Genomic DNA, 16,516 nt, shown 5'->3' on the forward strand with positions numbered 1-16,516 from the left:
TCCGTTTGTGATATATTAAAAACAATTGAAACAAGTAATTTTTTTCATTTCACTATTTTGTGTATGTCCACTACATGAAATCCAAATAAAAATGGTAAAGGGTCAAATCAAATCAAAGTTTATTTGTCACGTGCGCCGAATACAACAGGTAGACCTTACAGTGAAATGCTTACTTACAGGCTCTAACCAATGGTGTGGGGAAAAAAGGTATATGTGTGTGTGTGTGCGTGTGTGTGTGTGTGTGTGTGTGTGGGTGTGTGTGTAGTTAAGTAAAGAAATAAAACAACAGTAAAAATACATTTGAAAAAAGAGTAGCAAAGCTACATACAGACACCTGTTAGTCAGGCTTATTGAGGTAGTACATGTGGGTATGGTTAAAGTGACTATGCATATATGACAATAAATTCATAAAAAATCCTACAATGTGATTTTCAGGATTTTTTTTCTCATTTTGTCTGTCATAGTTGAAGTGTACCTATGATGAAAATGACAGGCCTCTCTCATCTTTTTAAGTGGGAGAACTTGCACAATTGGTGGCTGACTAAATACTTTTTTTGCCCCACTGTATAAGATGAGCCGAGAGTAGCAGCAGCGTAAAAGAGGGGTTGGGGGGGCACACAATACAAATAGTCCGGAGTCTTATGGCTTGGGGGTAAAAACTGTCGAGAAGCCTTTTTGTCCTAGACTTGGCACTCCGGTACCGCTTGCCATGCAGGTCGAGGGTAAACCTTACCCACAGGCCAACGTCATGACAATGGTGTATCAATACACCCAGTCACTACAAAGATAAAGGCATCCTTCCTAAGGAAACCACTCAGCGAGTTTACCATGAGGCCAATGGTGACTTTAAAATAGTTACAGAGTTTATTGGCTGTGATAGGAGAAAACTGTGGATGGATCAATGACATTGTAGTTACTCCACAATACTAACCTAAAACAACAGAGTGAAAATAATGCTTACACTTGAGACATTGTGTGCTGACAGCCGTTGTGCTGTAGATGTTGTGAATTTGGTCTCTGGTATAATACATTCTATACATGAGTTTATACTGGTTTAAGCAGCCATTTTTGTTAACTGTAATTTTGTTCGTTATGTTCTAACACTCCCCCAATACCTGTTGCATGTGGGTCCTGTCTAATTATTTCTGCATGTGGTTCAAGTACCAGTGCAAACAGAAGAGGGGAGAGAGGACATCCCTGTCTTGCCCCTTTCATCAGATAATGTATATTTAAATCAGATAATGTTATATTTAAATCAGAAAATGTTATATTTAAATCAGAAAATGTTCTATTTAAAACAGATAATGTATATTTACGCTTAAGGACATTTACATAATATTTTTATTAAATGTCTTTCAGGTAGGGTTGTGGGGGGGAGCATAGGAGGGGGGTGTGGGGGGAGCAAAGGAGTGAGGCGTGATGGTGGGGGAGCAGAGGAGGGAGGTGTTGTGGGAGGTGCGTTTGAGGCTGATGGTGTATAAAGTCCTGGAGAGGTTGTCATGTTCACCCAGCTCAAAGGTCGCGACCCCTGCTGGACATCCACAGGATCCCCCTGAACAACTTCCTCTGCAGGTCCCTCAGGTCCTCAAAGTAATGCACGCTATTCACACCTGGAACACAGTACATTGATTGGTTGGTTGGTTGATTGACATTCATACAGTGTCTTCAGAATGTATTTCACACCCCTTGACTTATTCCACATTTTGCTGTGTTACAGACTGAATTCAACACGGATTCACTTCTTGACGCACCCATCCCTTTAGCGGGATCATTTTCATCAACATCCTCTGAATTGCAGCGTGCCAAATTCAAATTAAATTACTAAAAATATTTAATTTTCATGAAATCACAAGTGCAATCTAGCAAAACACAGTTTAGCTTGTTGTTAATCCACCTGGCGTTTCAGATTTAAATACAGCTTTTCGGCGAAAGCATAACAAGCGTTTATGTAAGAACATCTCTCTCAGCAAACCAAATATTACAAACACTAGCAGCCAAGTAGATAGGTCACAAAAGTCAGAAAAGCAATAGATTAAATCGCTTACCTTTGATGATCTTCGGATGTTTGCGCTCACGAGACTCCCAGTTACACAATAAATGTTCCTTTTGTTCCATAAAGATGATTTTTATATCCAAAATACCTCCATTTGTTTGGCGCGTTATGTTCAGAAATCCACAGGCTCGAGCGGTCACGACATCGCAGACGAAAATTCCAAGTAGTATCCGTAATGCCCACAGAAACATGTCAAACGTTTTTTTATAATCAATCCAATTGTTTTTTAAATATATCATCGATAATATATCAACCGGGACTGTCGCTTTTTCAATAGGAGAGGGAGAGACAATGGCTGCCCCACTCTGTTGCGCAAGCAAAACTCTGCGAACACCCAGCTATCCACTGACGTGATGTTACCTTTCTAGCTCATTTTTCAAAATAAAAGCCTAAAACTATGTCTGGTTGATATCCCTTTAAATGGAGGCAAGGCATCCAATGGAACAGAGAGCTTTCAGGAAAAACAGCACTTCCTGGTTTGATTTTCCTCAGGTTTCACCTGATATAATACATATATATATATATATATATATATATAATTTTATATAATTAACAGCTTAAGTTAGAAAACACTCTAAAGTTTCCAAAACTGTCAAAATATTGTCTGTGAGTGTAACAGAACTGACATTGCAGGCGAAAGCCTAAGAAAAATCCAATCGGGAAGTGACTCATGTTTTGAAACCGTTGTATCCCTACTGGCCACTGAAAGGGATATCAACCAGATTCCTTTTTCTAAGTATTCCCTAAGGTGTCTACAGCATTGTGACGTAGTTTCACGCCTTTATGTTGAAGAATGAGAGTAAACGACTACATTGCGTAAGTGGCAAGCTGAGGGCTCTCAGAGTGATTCTTGCGTAAAAGACAGAGGTAGTCATTTTTCCTCTCGCTCCTACTGAAAAGCTAATTGTCCCGGTTGATATATTATCGAATAGATATTTGAAAAACACCTTGAGGATTGATTGTAAAAAACGTTTGCCATGTTTCTGTCGATATTATGGATATAATTTGTAATTTTTTTCGGCGTTGTCGTGACCGCTATTACCGGTGGATTTCTGAACATAACGTGACAAACAAACGGAGGTATTTTGGGTATAAAAATAATCTTTATGGAACAAAAGGAACATTCTAACTGGGAGTCTCGTGAGTGAAAATATCCAAAGATCATCAAAGGTAAACGGTTAATTTGATTTGCTTTTCTGATTTTCGTGACCAAGCTTCCTGCTGCTAGCTGGACATAATGCTATGCTAGGCTATTGATAAACTTACAAACGCTTGTCTTGCTTTGGCTGTAAAGCATAATTTCAAAATCTGAGATGACAAGGTGATTTAACAAAAGGCTAAGCTGTGATGTTATGAATATGAATATTTTCTAGTAATATTTTTTGACCGTTGCTAATTAGTGTAGTTGATGACAATTCTCCCGGATCCGGGATGGGTAGTTCCAAGAGGTTTTAAACAACCGACCCGTCTGTAGGTTGTGTTGCTAAACAACCGACCCGTCTATAGTTTGTGTTGCTAAAGAACCGACCCGTCTATAGGTTGTGTTGCTAGTTGCTAAACAACCAACCCGTCTGTAGTTAGATCTAAAACATGGTGAAGTTCCAAATTGCCCTCGCTAGATGCGTGTGTTTCAGACATAAGGAAGTGGATGGCTGCAAACGTTCTATTTTTAAACTCGGACAAAACAGAGATACTTGTTCTAGGTCCCAAGAAACAAAGAGATCTTCTGTTGAATCTAACAATTAATCTTGATGGTTATACAGTCGTCTCAAATAAAACTGTGAAGGACCTCGGCGTTACTTTCGACCCTGATCTCTCTTTTGACGAACATATCAAGACTGTTTCAAGGACAGCTTTTTCCCCATCTGCATAACATTGCAAAAATCAGAAGCTTTCTGTCCATAAATGATGCAGAAAAATGAATCCATGCTTTTGTTAGTTCTAGGTTAGACTACCGCAATGCTCTACTTTCCTGCTACCCGGAAAAAGCACTAAATAAACTTCAGTTAGTGCTAAATACGGCTGCTAAAACCCTGACTAGAACCAAACAAATTGATCATATTAATCCAGTGCTAGCCTCCCTACACTGGCTTCCTTTTAAGGAAAGGGCTGATCTCAAGGTTTTACTGCTAACCTACAAAGCATTACATGAGCTTGCTCCTCCCTATATTTCCGATTTGGTCCTGCCGTACATACCTACACGTACGCTACGGTCACAAGACGCAGGCCTCCTTACTGTCCCTAGAATTACTAAGCAAACAACTGGAGGCAGGGCTTTCTCCGAAAGAGCTCCAATTTTATGGTATGGTCTGCCTACCCATGTGAGAGACGCAGACTCGGTCTCAACCTTTAAGTATTTAAAGGTCATAGGTCATATGATGGAGTGTAGTCTGGCCCAGGAGTGTGAAGGTGAACGGAAAGGCTCTGGAGCAACGAACCACCCTTGCTGTCTCTGCCTGGCCGGTTCCTCTCCACTGGGATTCTCTGCCTCTAACCCTATTACAGGGGCTGAGTCACTGGCTTACTGGTGCTCTTCCATACCGTCCCTAGGAGTGGTGTGTCACTTGAGTGGGTTGAGTCACTGACGTGATCTTCCTGTCTGGGTTGGCACCCCACCTTGGGTTGTGCCGTGGCGGAGATCTTTGTGGGCTATACTTGTCTCAGGATGGTAAGTTGGTGGTTGAAGTTATCCATCTAGTGGTGTGGGGGCTGTGCTTTGGCCAAGTGGGTGGGGTTATATCCTGCCTGTTTGTTCCTGTCCAGGGGTATCATCGGATGGGGCCACAGTGTCTCCTGACCCCTCCTGTCTCAGCCTCCAGTATTTATGTTGCAGTAGTTTATGTGTCGGGGGGCTAGTCTGTTATATCTGGAGTACTTCTCCTGTCTTATCCGGTGTCCTGTGTCAATTTAAGTATGCTCTCTCTAATTCTTTATTTCTCTCTCTCTGAGGACCTGAGCCCTAGGACCATGCCTCAGGACTACCTGGCATGATGACTCCTTGCTGTCCCCAGTCCACCTGGCCGTGCTGCTGCTCCAGTTTCAACTGTTCTGCCTGCGGCTATGAAACCCTGACCTGTTCACCGGACGTGCTACCTGTCCCAGATCTGCTGTTTTCAGAGACAGCAGGAGCGGTAGAGATACTCTTACTGATTGGCTATGAAAATCCAACTGACATTTACTCCTGACATTTACCTGTTGCACAATAATTATTATTATTTGACCCTGCTGGTCATTTATGAACATTTGAACATCTTGGCCATGTTCTGTTATAATCTCCACCCGGAACAGCCAGAAGAGGACTGGCCACGCCTCAGAGCCTGGTTCCTCTTTAGGTTTCTTCCTAGGTTCCTGCCTTTCTAGGGAGTTTTTCCTAGCCACCGTGCTTCTACACCTGCATTGCTGGCTGTTTGGGGTTTTAGGCTGGGTTTCTGTACAGCACTTTGAAATATCAGCTGATGTACGAAGGGCTATATAAATACATTTGATTTGGTCAGATTTACCAAATTCAGGGAGAGGGAGAGCTTTGTACACATCTGTGTGTGAAGTAAAAGTGGTCTTGAATTTAATTTTTTTTTTTTTACCTTTGGTTGCACATTTAACATGCTGATAGAAATTTGGTAAAACTGATTTAAGTTTCCCTGCATTAAAGTCTCCAGCCACTAGGAGCGTTTTCCTGTTTGCTTATGGCCCTACACAGCTCATTTAGTTCCAGCATACAGATGAAATCTCTTTAGGTAGATAGTGTGATCTACATCTTATCATGAGATACTCTACCTGTTTACATAAATGCATAGACCCATGTCTTAGAGGTATTGACATGTTGAATGCACCGAGGTGTCTGTTCAAACGACTAGTACACAGCTTAGACACCCATGCATATCCCACAAGACATGCCAGAAGAGGTCTCTTCACAGTCTTCACAGTCCCCAAATCCAGAACAGACTCTGGGAAACACAGTACTACATAGAGACATGACTACATGGAACTCTATTCCACAGTACTACATAGAGACATGACTACATGGAACTCTATTCCACAGTACTACATAGAGCCATGACCACATGGAACTCTATTCCACAGTACTACATAGAGCCATGACTACATAGAGCCATGACTACATGGAACTCTATTCCACAGTACTACATAGAGCCATGACTACATGGAACTCTATTCCACAGTACTACATAGATACATGACTACATGGAACTCTATTCCACAGTACTACATAGAGCCATGACTACATGGAACTCTATTCCACAGTACTACATAGAGACATGACTACATGGAACTCTATTCCACAGTACTACATAGATACATGACTACATGGAACTCTATTCCACAGTACTACATAGATACATGGAACTCTATTCCACAGTACTACATAGATACATGACTACATGGAACTCTATTCCACAGTACTACATAGAGCCATGACTACATGGAACTCTATTCCACAGTACTACATAGAGACATGACTACATGGAACTCTATTCCACAGTACTACATACAGCCATGACTACATGGAACTCTATTCCACAGTACTACATAGAGCCATGACTACATGGAACTCTATTCCACAGTACTACATAGTGCCATGACTACATGGAACTCTATTCCACAGTACTACATAGAGCCATGACCACATGGAACTCTATTCCACAGTACTACATAGAGCCATGACTACATGGAACTCTATTCCACAGTACTACATAGAGCCATGACTACATGGAACTCTATTCCACAGTACTACATAGAGCCATGACTACATGGAACTCTATTCCACAGTACTACATAGAGCCATGACTACATGGAACTCTATTCCACAGTACTACATAGATACATGACTACATAGAACTCTATTCCACAGTACTACATAGAGACATGACTACATGGAACTCTATTCCACAGTACTACATAGAGCCATGACTACATGGAAGTCTATTCCACAGTACTACATAGAGCCATGACTACATGGAACTCTATTCCACAGTACTACATAGAGCCATGACTACATGGAACTCTATTCCACAGTACTACATAGAGCCATGACCACATGGAACTCTATTCCACAGTACTACATAGAACCATGACTACATGGAACTCTATTCCACAGTACTACATAGAGCCATGACTACATGGAACTCTATTCCACAGTACTACATAGTGCCATGACTACATGGAACTCTATTCCACAGTACTACATAGAGCCATGACCACATGGAACTCTATTCCACAGTACTACATAGAGCCATGACTACATGGAACTCTATTCCACAGTACTACATAGAGCCATGACTACATGGAACTCTATTCCACAGTACTACATAGAGCCATGACTACATGGAACTCTATTCCACAGTACTACATAGAGCCATGACTACATGGAACTCTATTCCACAGTACTACATAGAGCCATGACTACATGGAACTCTATTCCACAGTACTACATAGAGCCATGACTACATGGAACTCTATTCCACAGTACTACATAGAGCCATGACTACATGGAACTCTATTCCACAGTACTACATAGAGCCATGACTACATGGAACTCTATTCCACAGTACTACATAGTGCCATGACTACATGGAACTCTATTCCACAGTACTACATAGAGCCATGACCACATGGAACTCTATTCCACAGTACTACATAGAGCCATGACTACATGGAACTCTATTCCACAGTACTACATAGAGCCATGACTACATGGAACTCTATTCCACAGTACTACATAGAGCCATGACTACATGGAACTCTATTCCACAGTACTACATAGAGCCATGACTACATGGAACTCTATTCCACAGTACTACATAGATACATGACTACATAGAACTCTATTCCACAGTACTACATAGAGACATGACTACATGGAACTCTATTCCACAGTACTACATAGAGCCATGACTACATGGAAGTCTATTCCACAGTACTACATAGAGCCATGACTACATGGAACTCTATTCCACAGTACTACATAGAGCCATGACTACATGGAACTCTATTCCACAGTACTACATAGAGCCATGACCACATGGAACTCTATTCCACAGTACTACATAGAACCATGACTACATGGAACTCTATTCCACAGTACTACATAGAGCCATGACTACATGGAACTCTATTCCACAGTACTACATAGTGCCATGACTACATGGAACTCTATTCCACAGTACTACATAGAGCCATGACCACATGGAACTCTATTCCACAGTACTACATAGAGCCATGACTACATGGAACTCTATTCCACAGTACTACATAGAGCCATGACTACATGGAACTCTATCCCACAGTACTACATAGAGCCATGACTACATGGAACTCTATTCCACAGTACTACATAGAGCCATGACCACATGGAACTCTATTCCACAGTACTACATAGAACCATGACTACATGGAACTCTATTCCACAGTACTACATAGAGCCATGACTACATGGAACTCTATTCCACAGTACTACATAGAGACATGACTACATGGAACTCTATTCCACAGTACTACATAGTGCCATGACTACATGGAACTCTATTCCACAGTACTACATAGAGCCATGACTACATGGAACTCTATTCCACAGTACTACATAGAGCCATGACTACATGGAACTCTATTCCACAGTACTACATAGAGCCATGACTACATGGAACTCTATTCCACAGTACTACATAGATACATGACTACATAGAACTCTATTCCACAGTACTACATAGAGACATGACTACATGGAACTCTATTCCACAGTACTACATAGAGCCATGACTACATGGAACTCTATTCCACAGTACTACATAGAGCCATGACTACATGGAACTCTATTCCACAGTACTACATAGAGCCATGACTACATGGAACTCTATTCCACAGTACTACATAGAGCCATGACTACATGGAACTCTATTCCACAGTACTACATAGAGACATGACTACATGGAACTCTATTCCACATCAAGTAACACATGCAAGCATTTTAAACAAAAGGATATTAAAACAAATCAAACTGCACCTTCTGGAACTGTGAACATGTCATTTAGATACCGTATGCGGTGGTGTATTGTGTGTAAAATTGCAGGAAATACACTTTCAAAACAGCAACATTTTCACCCCACTTGAAAACACTTGGTACCATGTTGGGCTTACCAGGTTCTATCGCCATGTGTTGTGCTGCAACTGCTGTATCCTTGATCCAGGCTGCAGGTCTCTGGTTCGACCACTCCTTCAACCCCAGGATGTCTGGACACACCTGAATTGATTGATTGGATTTATTTGAGAATTTAAAAAGTTGATGGTTGGTTCTACCGGAGACAGCGAGGGAGTTAAGGGTACCAGGTTTTAGCCCATGACTTGATCTGGAAAAAGCAGTGAAGGAGGAGCATAGAACAGTAATCTGCTTCTCAAATAGAACAGTGATCTGCTTCTCAAATAGAACAGTAATCTGCTTCTCAAATAGAACAGTAATCTGCTTCTCAAATAGAACAGTAATCTGCTTCTCAAATAGAATAGTAATCTGCTTCTCAAATAGAACAGTAATCTGCTTCTCAAATAGAACAGTAATCTCCTTCTCAAATAGAACAGTAATCTGCTTCTCAAATAGAACAGTGATCTGCTTCTCAAATAGAACAGTGATCTGCTTCTCAAATAGAACAGTGATCTCGGTCAGGTTGTCAACAAGGTAGCATGGTGCACCGTCCAGAAACATCTTCCATAAAATGTTACCATTTTCAAAATAGTTTTCATTGGGAAGTCAGATCAAAGCCTTTTTTTAATCAACAGCAATCACAAAAAAAAATCCTACTCATTACTCCACGGGACCCACATCACTTTTGTATTGAGCCGAATTCGCCATCAGCCAAAACGGGGCACCTGGCTCCACGCAGGAAAGGCCCGGGGCCTTAATCAACACTAACCCGGGAAAGGCCCGGGGCCTTAATCAACACTAACCCGGGAAAGGCCCGGGGCCTTAATCAACACTAACCCGGGAAAGGCCCGGGGCCTTAATCAACACTAACCAGCGGAAGGCCTGGGGCCTTAATCAACACTAACCAGCGGAAGGCCTGGGGCCTTAATCAACACTAACCAGTGGAAGGCCTGGGGCCTTAATCAACACTAACCAGCAGAAGGCCTGGGGCCTTAATCAACACTAACCAGTGGAAGGCCTGGGGCCTTAATCAACACTAACCAGCAGAAGGCCTGGGGCCTTAATCAACACTAACCAGCGGAAGGCCTGGGGCCTTAATCAACACTAACCAGCGGAAGGCCTGGGGCCTTAATCAACACTAACCAGCGGAAGGCCTGGGGCCTTAATCAACACTAACCAGCAGAAGGCCTGGGGCCTTAATCAACACTAACCAGCGGAAGGCCTGGGGCCTTAATCAACACTAACCAGCGGAAGGCCTGGGGCCTTAATCAACACTAACCAGCAGAAGGCCTGGGGCCTTAATCAACACTAACCAGTGGAAGGCTAATCAACACTAACCAGCAGAAGGCCTGGGGCCTTAATCAACACTAACCAGTGGAAGGCCTGGGGCCTTAATCAACGCTGAAGCCTGTCACATGCTCATTGGCGACCTGTCATTCAGTTGTGAGCCCCACATTGTTCGCAAAATAAAAATAAAATACATTTTTGTGGGGGGCGTTGCCTGTTTTGTGGGGGGCGTTGCCTGTTTTGTGGGGGGCGTTGCCTGTTTTGCATGTTATTTTGGCATTAATACTTCTCACATCAGTTTGCAAACAATGTAAAATAAATAAATAAATGTATTTAGTTAATAAAGCCTCCATACAAACAGGGTCTCTGTATTGCTTTCTTGAGTAAGACCGCTCCAAGATGCAGGTGTTTCAGCCTAGCTCAGTGCTTTCTGTGGTGGAGAGGCAGCCAGTGAAAAATACAGAGTGTAGGGGTTGGTAATGTTCTCTAGTTGCGCCGTGATTGGCTCAGTGTTCTGTCACTCATGGGGACACTACGTCACTGCCATGCCTAAGGGTAGAGCTTCTAAAAATTCAAGCCCAATTGGGTGCTGCCATAGACTTACATTAGAAGTGCCCATCCAAGAAAGCTCAAGGTCATTGGTCACAGATAGAATGACATCAAATCACGTTATATCTACAGTAGCTTTGATTGGACTGATCATGTCAACTTTTATACTTTCAAAGTCTTAGCTAGCATCATCATGGATCAAGTTGACAATCTACTGGCAAATCATTTTTAATCCTTGTCATATGAAGAGAAATAATAAAGAGAATTTATAGATAAAACGTATCGGTGCTCATCGGAAATTGGACATAAACATTACACAAGCTGGAAATCACAAATTCAACAATGAGTGGTTTGAAAGGAAACAGTGGCTAACTGCAAGCATCGCAAAGCAAGACAACTGAGAACTCTGGAAAAAACGAGCTCAGACTGGCAATTATTATTTTTTGAACGGTCATCCAACTTCGGAATTGTAAGTTGGGAACTGTGGCCTTTTTCTAGAGCTATGACCTGAAATTCACTGACATCCTGATTTGACCTTGTCCCCCCCCCCCCACCCCGAGTTCCCAGTTGTCTTGAAAGCACCAGAAATCCAAAGAATGCCAAACTTTGATGAGAAAATTTGACCACGAAGGACCACCTTCCTGTTGCAGTGAGCAGCACAACAAGGTGAGTCCAATGTCTTGTATGCTGCTTCATAAATGGTGTAATATGCCAGGGAGATATGTATACTGTAGCTAAGAAAGTAATACTAAGTGTATGTTGTGTAGTAAGCTGTTAGTAGCCCATTTACATCACCCTAATAATTTGGTCAATTTACACCTCTTAAATTTCACCCTACTGTTCTGACTTGGTGGTGCACATGTAGCCTATAGCCTATTTTAGAGAAATGTAATCGAATATTTTAAGAGATTCCATGGTTTGCTTATATGCTCCCTTTATTTATCCTACGGTTTTGACTTGGTGTACAGGGAGAACACTAAGAATTCTGTCGTTGTACATGAACAAATAGTAATATTGACTACGTCCATCCTAGCTCGCTCAATGTCTTAATCGAAATTAATTATCCGCTTGTCGTCCACTTATTCCATAGTTTGTGCATCTCAATTGTCAGTAGAAACAACATTTGTTTAAGCAAGTCAGCCATATCAGCTATGTTCTTTTCAAAAGCAGTAAATGAGGCTGAATGACCTGTTTCGCTGCCACCGCTGATAGCCAGGTGTAACAGTGGTAAGGTGTTGGGACTCCGCTGATAGCCAGGTGTAACAGTGGTAAGGTGTTGGGACTCTGCTGATAACCAGGTGTAACAGTGGTAAGGTGTTGGGACTCTGATGATAACCAGGTGTAACAGTGGTAAGGTGTTGGGACTCTGATGATAACCAGGTGTAACAGTGGTAAGGTGTTGGGACTCTGATGATAACCAGGTGTAACAGTGGTAAGGTGTTGGGACTCTGCTGTTGGGGACTCTGTTGATAACCAGGTGTAACAGTGGTAAGGTGTTGGGACTCTGCTGATAACCAGGTGTAACAGTGGTAAGGTGTTGGGACTCTGCTGATAACCAGGTGTAACAGTGGTAAGGTGTTGGGACTGCTGATAACCAGGTGTAACAGTGGCGAGGTGTTGGGACTCTGCTGATAACCAGGTGTAACAGTGGTAAGGTGTTGGGACTCTGCTGATAACCAGGTGTAGCAGTGGTACGGTGTTGGGACTCTGCTTATAGCCAGGTGTAACAGTGGTAAGGTGTTGGGACTCTGCTGATAACCAGGTGTAACAGTGGTAAGGTGTTGGGACTCTGCTGATAACCAGGTGTAACAGTGGTAAGGTGTTGGGACTCTGCTGATAACCAGGTGTAGCAGTGGTAAGGTGTTGGGACTCTGCTGATAGCCAGGTGTAACAGTGGTACGGTGTTGGGACTGCTGATAACCAGGTGTAACAGTGGTAAGGTGTTAGGACTCTGCTGATAACCAGGTGTAACAGTGGTAATGTGTTGGGACTCTGCTGATAACCAGGTGTAACAGTGGTAAGGTGCTGGGACTCTGCTGATAACCAGGTGTAACAGTGGTAAGGTGTTGGGACTCTGCTGTTGGGACACTGCTGATAACCAGGTGTAACAGTGGTAATGTGTTGGGACTCTGCTGATAACCAGGTGTAACAGTGGTAAGGTGTTGGGACTCTGCTGTTGGGACACTGCTGATAACCAGGTGTAACAGTGGTAAGGTGTTGGGACTCTGCTGATAACCAGGTGTAACAGTGGTAAGGTGCTGGGACTCTGCTGATAACCAGGTGTAACAGCGGTAAGGTGTTGGGACTCTGCTGTTGGGACACTGCTGATAACCAGGTGTAACAGTGGTAAGGTGTTGGGACTCTGCTGATAACCAGGTGTAACAGTGGTAAGGTGTTGGGACTGCTGATAACCAGGTGTAACAGTGGTAAGGTGTTGGGACTGCTGATAACCAGGTGTAACAGTGGTAAGGTGTTAGGACTCTGCTGATAACCAGGTGTAACAGTGGTAAGGTGCTGGGACCCTGCTGATAACCAGGTGTAACAGTGGTAAGGTGCTGGGACCCTGCTGATAACCAGGTGTAACAGTGGTAAGGTGTTGGGACTCTGCTGATAACCAGGTGTAACAGTGGTAAGGTGTTGGGACTCTGCTGATAACCCGGTGTAACAGTGGTAAGGTGTTGGGACTCTGCTGTTGGGACTCTGCTGTTGGGACAGCTTCATCTAGGCCATAACAGTTTGTGGGCACCGTTTGTCACCGTTATAGTGCAATTCATGTATTTCTTAGTGTTGTGGCTTTGCTGGCATGCACCCCCCGCCGAGATGTACATGCTCAAACTACCACTGTGTCTGCCTCCCAGTCAAACTACCACTGTGTCTGCCTCCCAGTCAAACTACCACTGTGTCTGCCTCCCAGTCAAACTACCACTGTGTCTGCCTCCCAGTCAAACTGCCACTGCCTCCCAGTCAAACTACCACTGTGTCTGTCTCCCAGTCAAACTACCACTGTGCCTGTCTCCCAGTCAAACTACCACTGTGTCTGTCTCCCAGTCAAACTACCACTGCCTCCCAGTCAAACTACCACTGTGCCTGCCTCCCAGTCAAACTACCACTGTGCCTGCCTCCCAGTCAAACTACCACTGTGTCTGCCTCCCAGTCAAACTACCACTGTCTGTCTCCCAGTCAAACTACCACTGTGCCTGCCTCCCAGTCAAACTACCACTGTGTCTGTCTCCCAGTCAAACTACCACTGCCTCCCAGTCAAACTACCACTGTCTCCCAGTCAAACTACCACTGTGTCTGCCTCCCAGTCAAACTACCACTGTGTCTGCCTCCCAGTCAAACTACCACTGTGTCTGCCTCCCAGTCAAACTACCACTGTGTCTGCCTCCCAGTCAAACTACCACTGTGTCTGTCTCCCAGTCAAACTACCACTGTGTCTGCCTCCCAGTCAAACTACCACTGTGTCTGCCTCCCAGTCAAACTACATACATTATGATGATGTTTTGGTATTGGGCAGGTTTTTTTTCTCTTTTCTCCACCTGTTGTCATTCAACGACCAGTTTTCGTGCACATTTTTTTATTTGAGAAATACGACACCAAACATCTTAGATGCAAAATTGCTCAACGAAGACCTCCTCGGCAAAAGCAAACATTTATTAAAAATGTCTTGATTTACCTTAGACTCATTCAAACTATTTTAAGGAAGTGTGTACATGATATGTTGTTGTTACGACGTCTCAAGAGGGACAAACAATAATATTGCCGCTAAGGTGTTTTTCAGTGATGCGAGGCACAGACATTCCTTTCGTCTAGCTGCTAGGAGCAAACCCCAATTTGAGTCACCTTAACCTGGGGCAGGCTCGGGGCATAAATCAACGCTAACTCGTTTCACACGGAGCAATAATAGAATCCCCTCAACATTACATACCTCACCCTTCTGGAACAGATCCCTCACCGATGACAGCGAATCACAGCTCTTCGCAGTCCTCCATGCCGCAAGATAGGGTAGGAAAAACAAATCAGGGGAAACCAGGCTGAGTCTCTCGCTCCTTGGTTGGCTGCTATTGGTGGAGGCGAGACCAGTGGTGTGTCCCAGGGTGTTGGGGGCAGGTCTAGGGTTAAGGGCTGGCGTGGGGGTAGAGGCGGAGAAGGGCGTGGCTGGTCTCTGGTGGTACCACTTCCGACACTGGGTGTCTGAGAGTTTCGTGATGCATTCTGGGAGCTGGGCCTTGGAGCGGGTGGTGGCGGTCGTTTCTCGGACTGCGGGGAGGGTGAAGGAGGGGAGGAGGCTGATGTTACGGGGGAGGGGCCCATTAGGGGGTGTGGTTCTCACAGCCAGTTGGGTCAGCAGCTCAGAGATCTGAAACAGGGGTGTATTCATTAGATTCCTCTGCAAAACGTTTTGCAATAGAAACTGTATACGGTTTACTCCAGGAACCAAACGGAAGCAAACGATGTGAAACAGAGCGGGACCTACGCGGATGTTTCTATTAGAAACTCATGTTGCTTTCATTGAAAAACATTTTCCATTTGGAGTAAACAGTTTATATTGGAAAGGTTTTGCACCAGACCAAACGTTTTGCAACGGAATTGACTAATGAATACACCCCAGGGTTGTTTTCATTAGTGGAAACCTCAGTGAAACGTTTTGCAACGGAAAACAATGTTTGGTCCCTGCTGAATTACACCCCAGGAGGAGCCATGAGGACGGAACACGTAAACCCTGGACTGTTTTACTGTCTCAACATCTGACAACTCCTGTATAGGTTAACATCAGCTAACCACACGATACGATATAGCAAGCGGATGCCCGACTGCAGTCGATGACGTGGCACACAAATATTGTTTAACGCAATACAAAGCCTGCTCATCTAGTCAAGCAGGAACTTGACAATTGTTTCATGCCGCGTGATGATTTGACCTCATTTTTTAATATATATAAGTTTTTATCTTCCCGAGTTTCCAGTTGAATAAATGACATTGACATAATTCCATGGTTACCTACCTTAATCCCGTAAGAATCTCTGTGTTCTCGCCCTCTCTTCCTCCGTCGGTTTCCCATGATTAATCTCAGTAGTGACTCGGCAGAACATTTAAAAACATTGCATACAGTAAACCCACTGACTCTGCTAACGGTACTGGAGGTGATGTCATAATAACAACAGGAAGCGTCCCTTCTGATGTAATAGTGACCTGAAGTGACGACGTCCTTTGGGATCAGACCTAGACTAGTGGATACATTACAGTGACCGACACTTTAACATTTGGCTATAAATAATTGTTTCATAACAATTACAGAGGACAAAAACATTCTAGCTAACTGTCAGTCACTACACAACCCTGAAATCATCTCACTATCACTCACTACACAATAGAAATCTAACCAAAACTTCAAAATAAATCACAACAGAAATGATCATTCACTTCACAACACAACCCTTAATTATCCATACCATGTTTTACTGAGACAGAAACAGTAG

The 16,516-nt window shown here is 43.4% G+C and overlaps 1 protein-coding gene across 1 annotated transcript; it reads right to left on the minus strand.

Annotated features, from left to right (window-relative positions):
• Window positions 1-843: 843 nt before the first annotated feature.
• LOC109881995 (uncharacterized) lies at window positions 844-16,223 on the minus strand. Its single transcript, XM_020474095.2, has 4 exons — window positions 16,042-16,223; window positions 14,965-15,396; window positions 9,203-9,305; window positions 844-1,610 (listed from the first exon to the last, which is right to left on the minus strand). The coding sequence occupies exons 1-4, from the start codon at window positions 16,096-16,098 to the stop codon at window positions 1,513-1,515; spliced, it is 690 nt and encodes a 229-aa protein (XP_020329684.1). The 5' UTR covers window positions 16,099-16,223; the 3' UTR covers window positions 844-1,512.
• Between the last annotated feature and the right edge of the window lie 293 nt (window positions 16,224-16,516).

Source organism: Oncorhynchus kisutch, linkage group LG8, assembly GCF_002021735.2.
Source record: "Oncorhynchus kisutch isolate 150728-3 linkage group LG8, Okis_V2, whole genome shotgun sequence".
In the NCBI taxonomy this organism is placed as follows: Eukaryota; Metazoa; Chordata; class Actinopteri; order Salmoniformes; family Salmonidae; genus Oncorhynchus; species Oncorhynchus kisutch.

Coding starts and splice junctions, on each gene's coding strand:
- LOC109881995 (XM_020474095.2), bottom strand. CDS start 16,098: ATGGGAAACCGACGGAGGAAGAGAGGGCGAGAACACAGAGATTCTTAC. Junction 15,397..16,041: donor GAGATTCTTACGGGATTAAG/GTAGGTAACCAT, acceptor CCCCTGTTTCAG/ATCTCTGAGCTGCTGACCCA. Junction 9,306..14,964: donor ATCTGTTCCAGAAGGGTGAG/GTATGTAATGTT, acceptor CAATCAATTCAG/GTGTGTCCAGACATCCTGGG.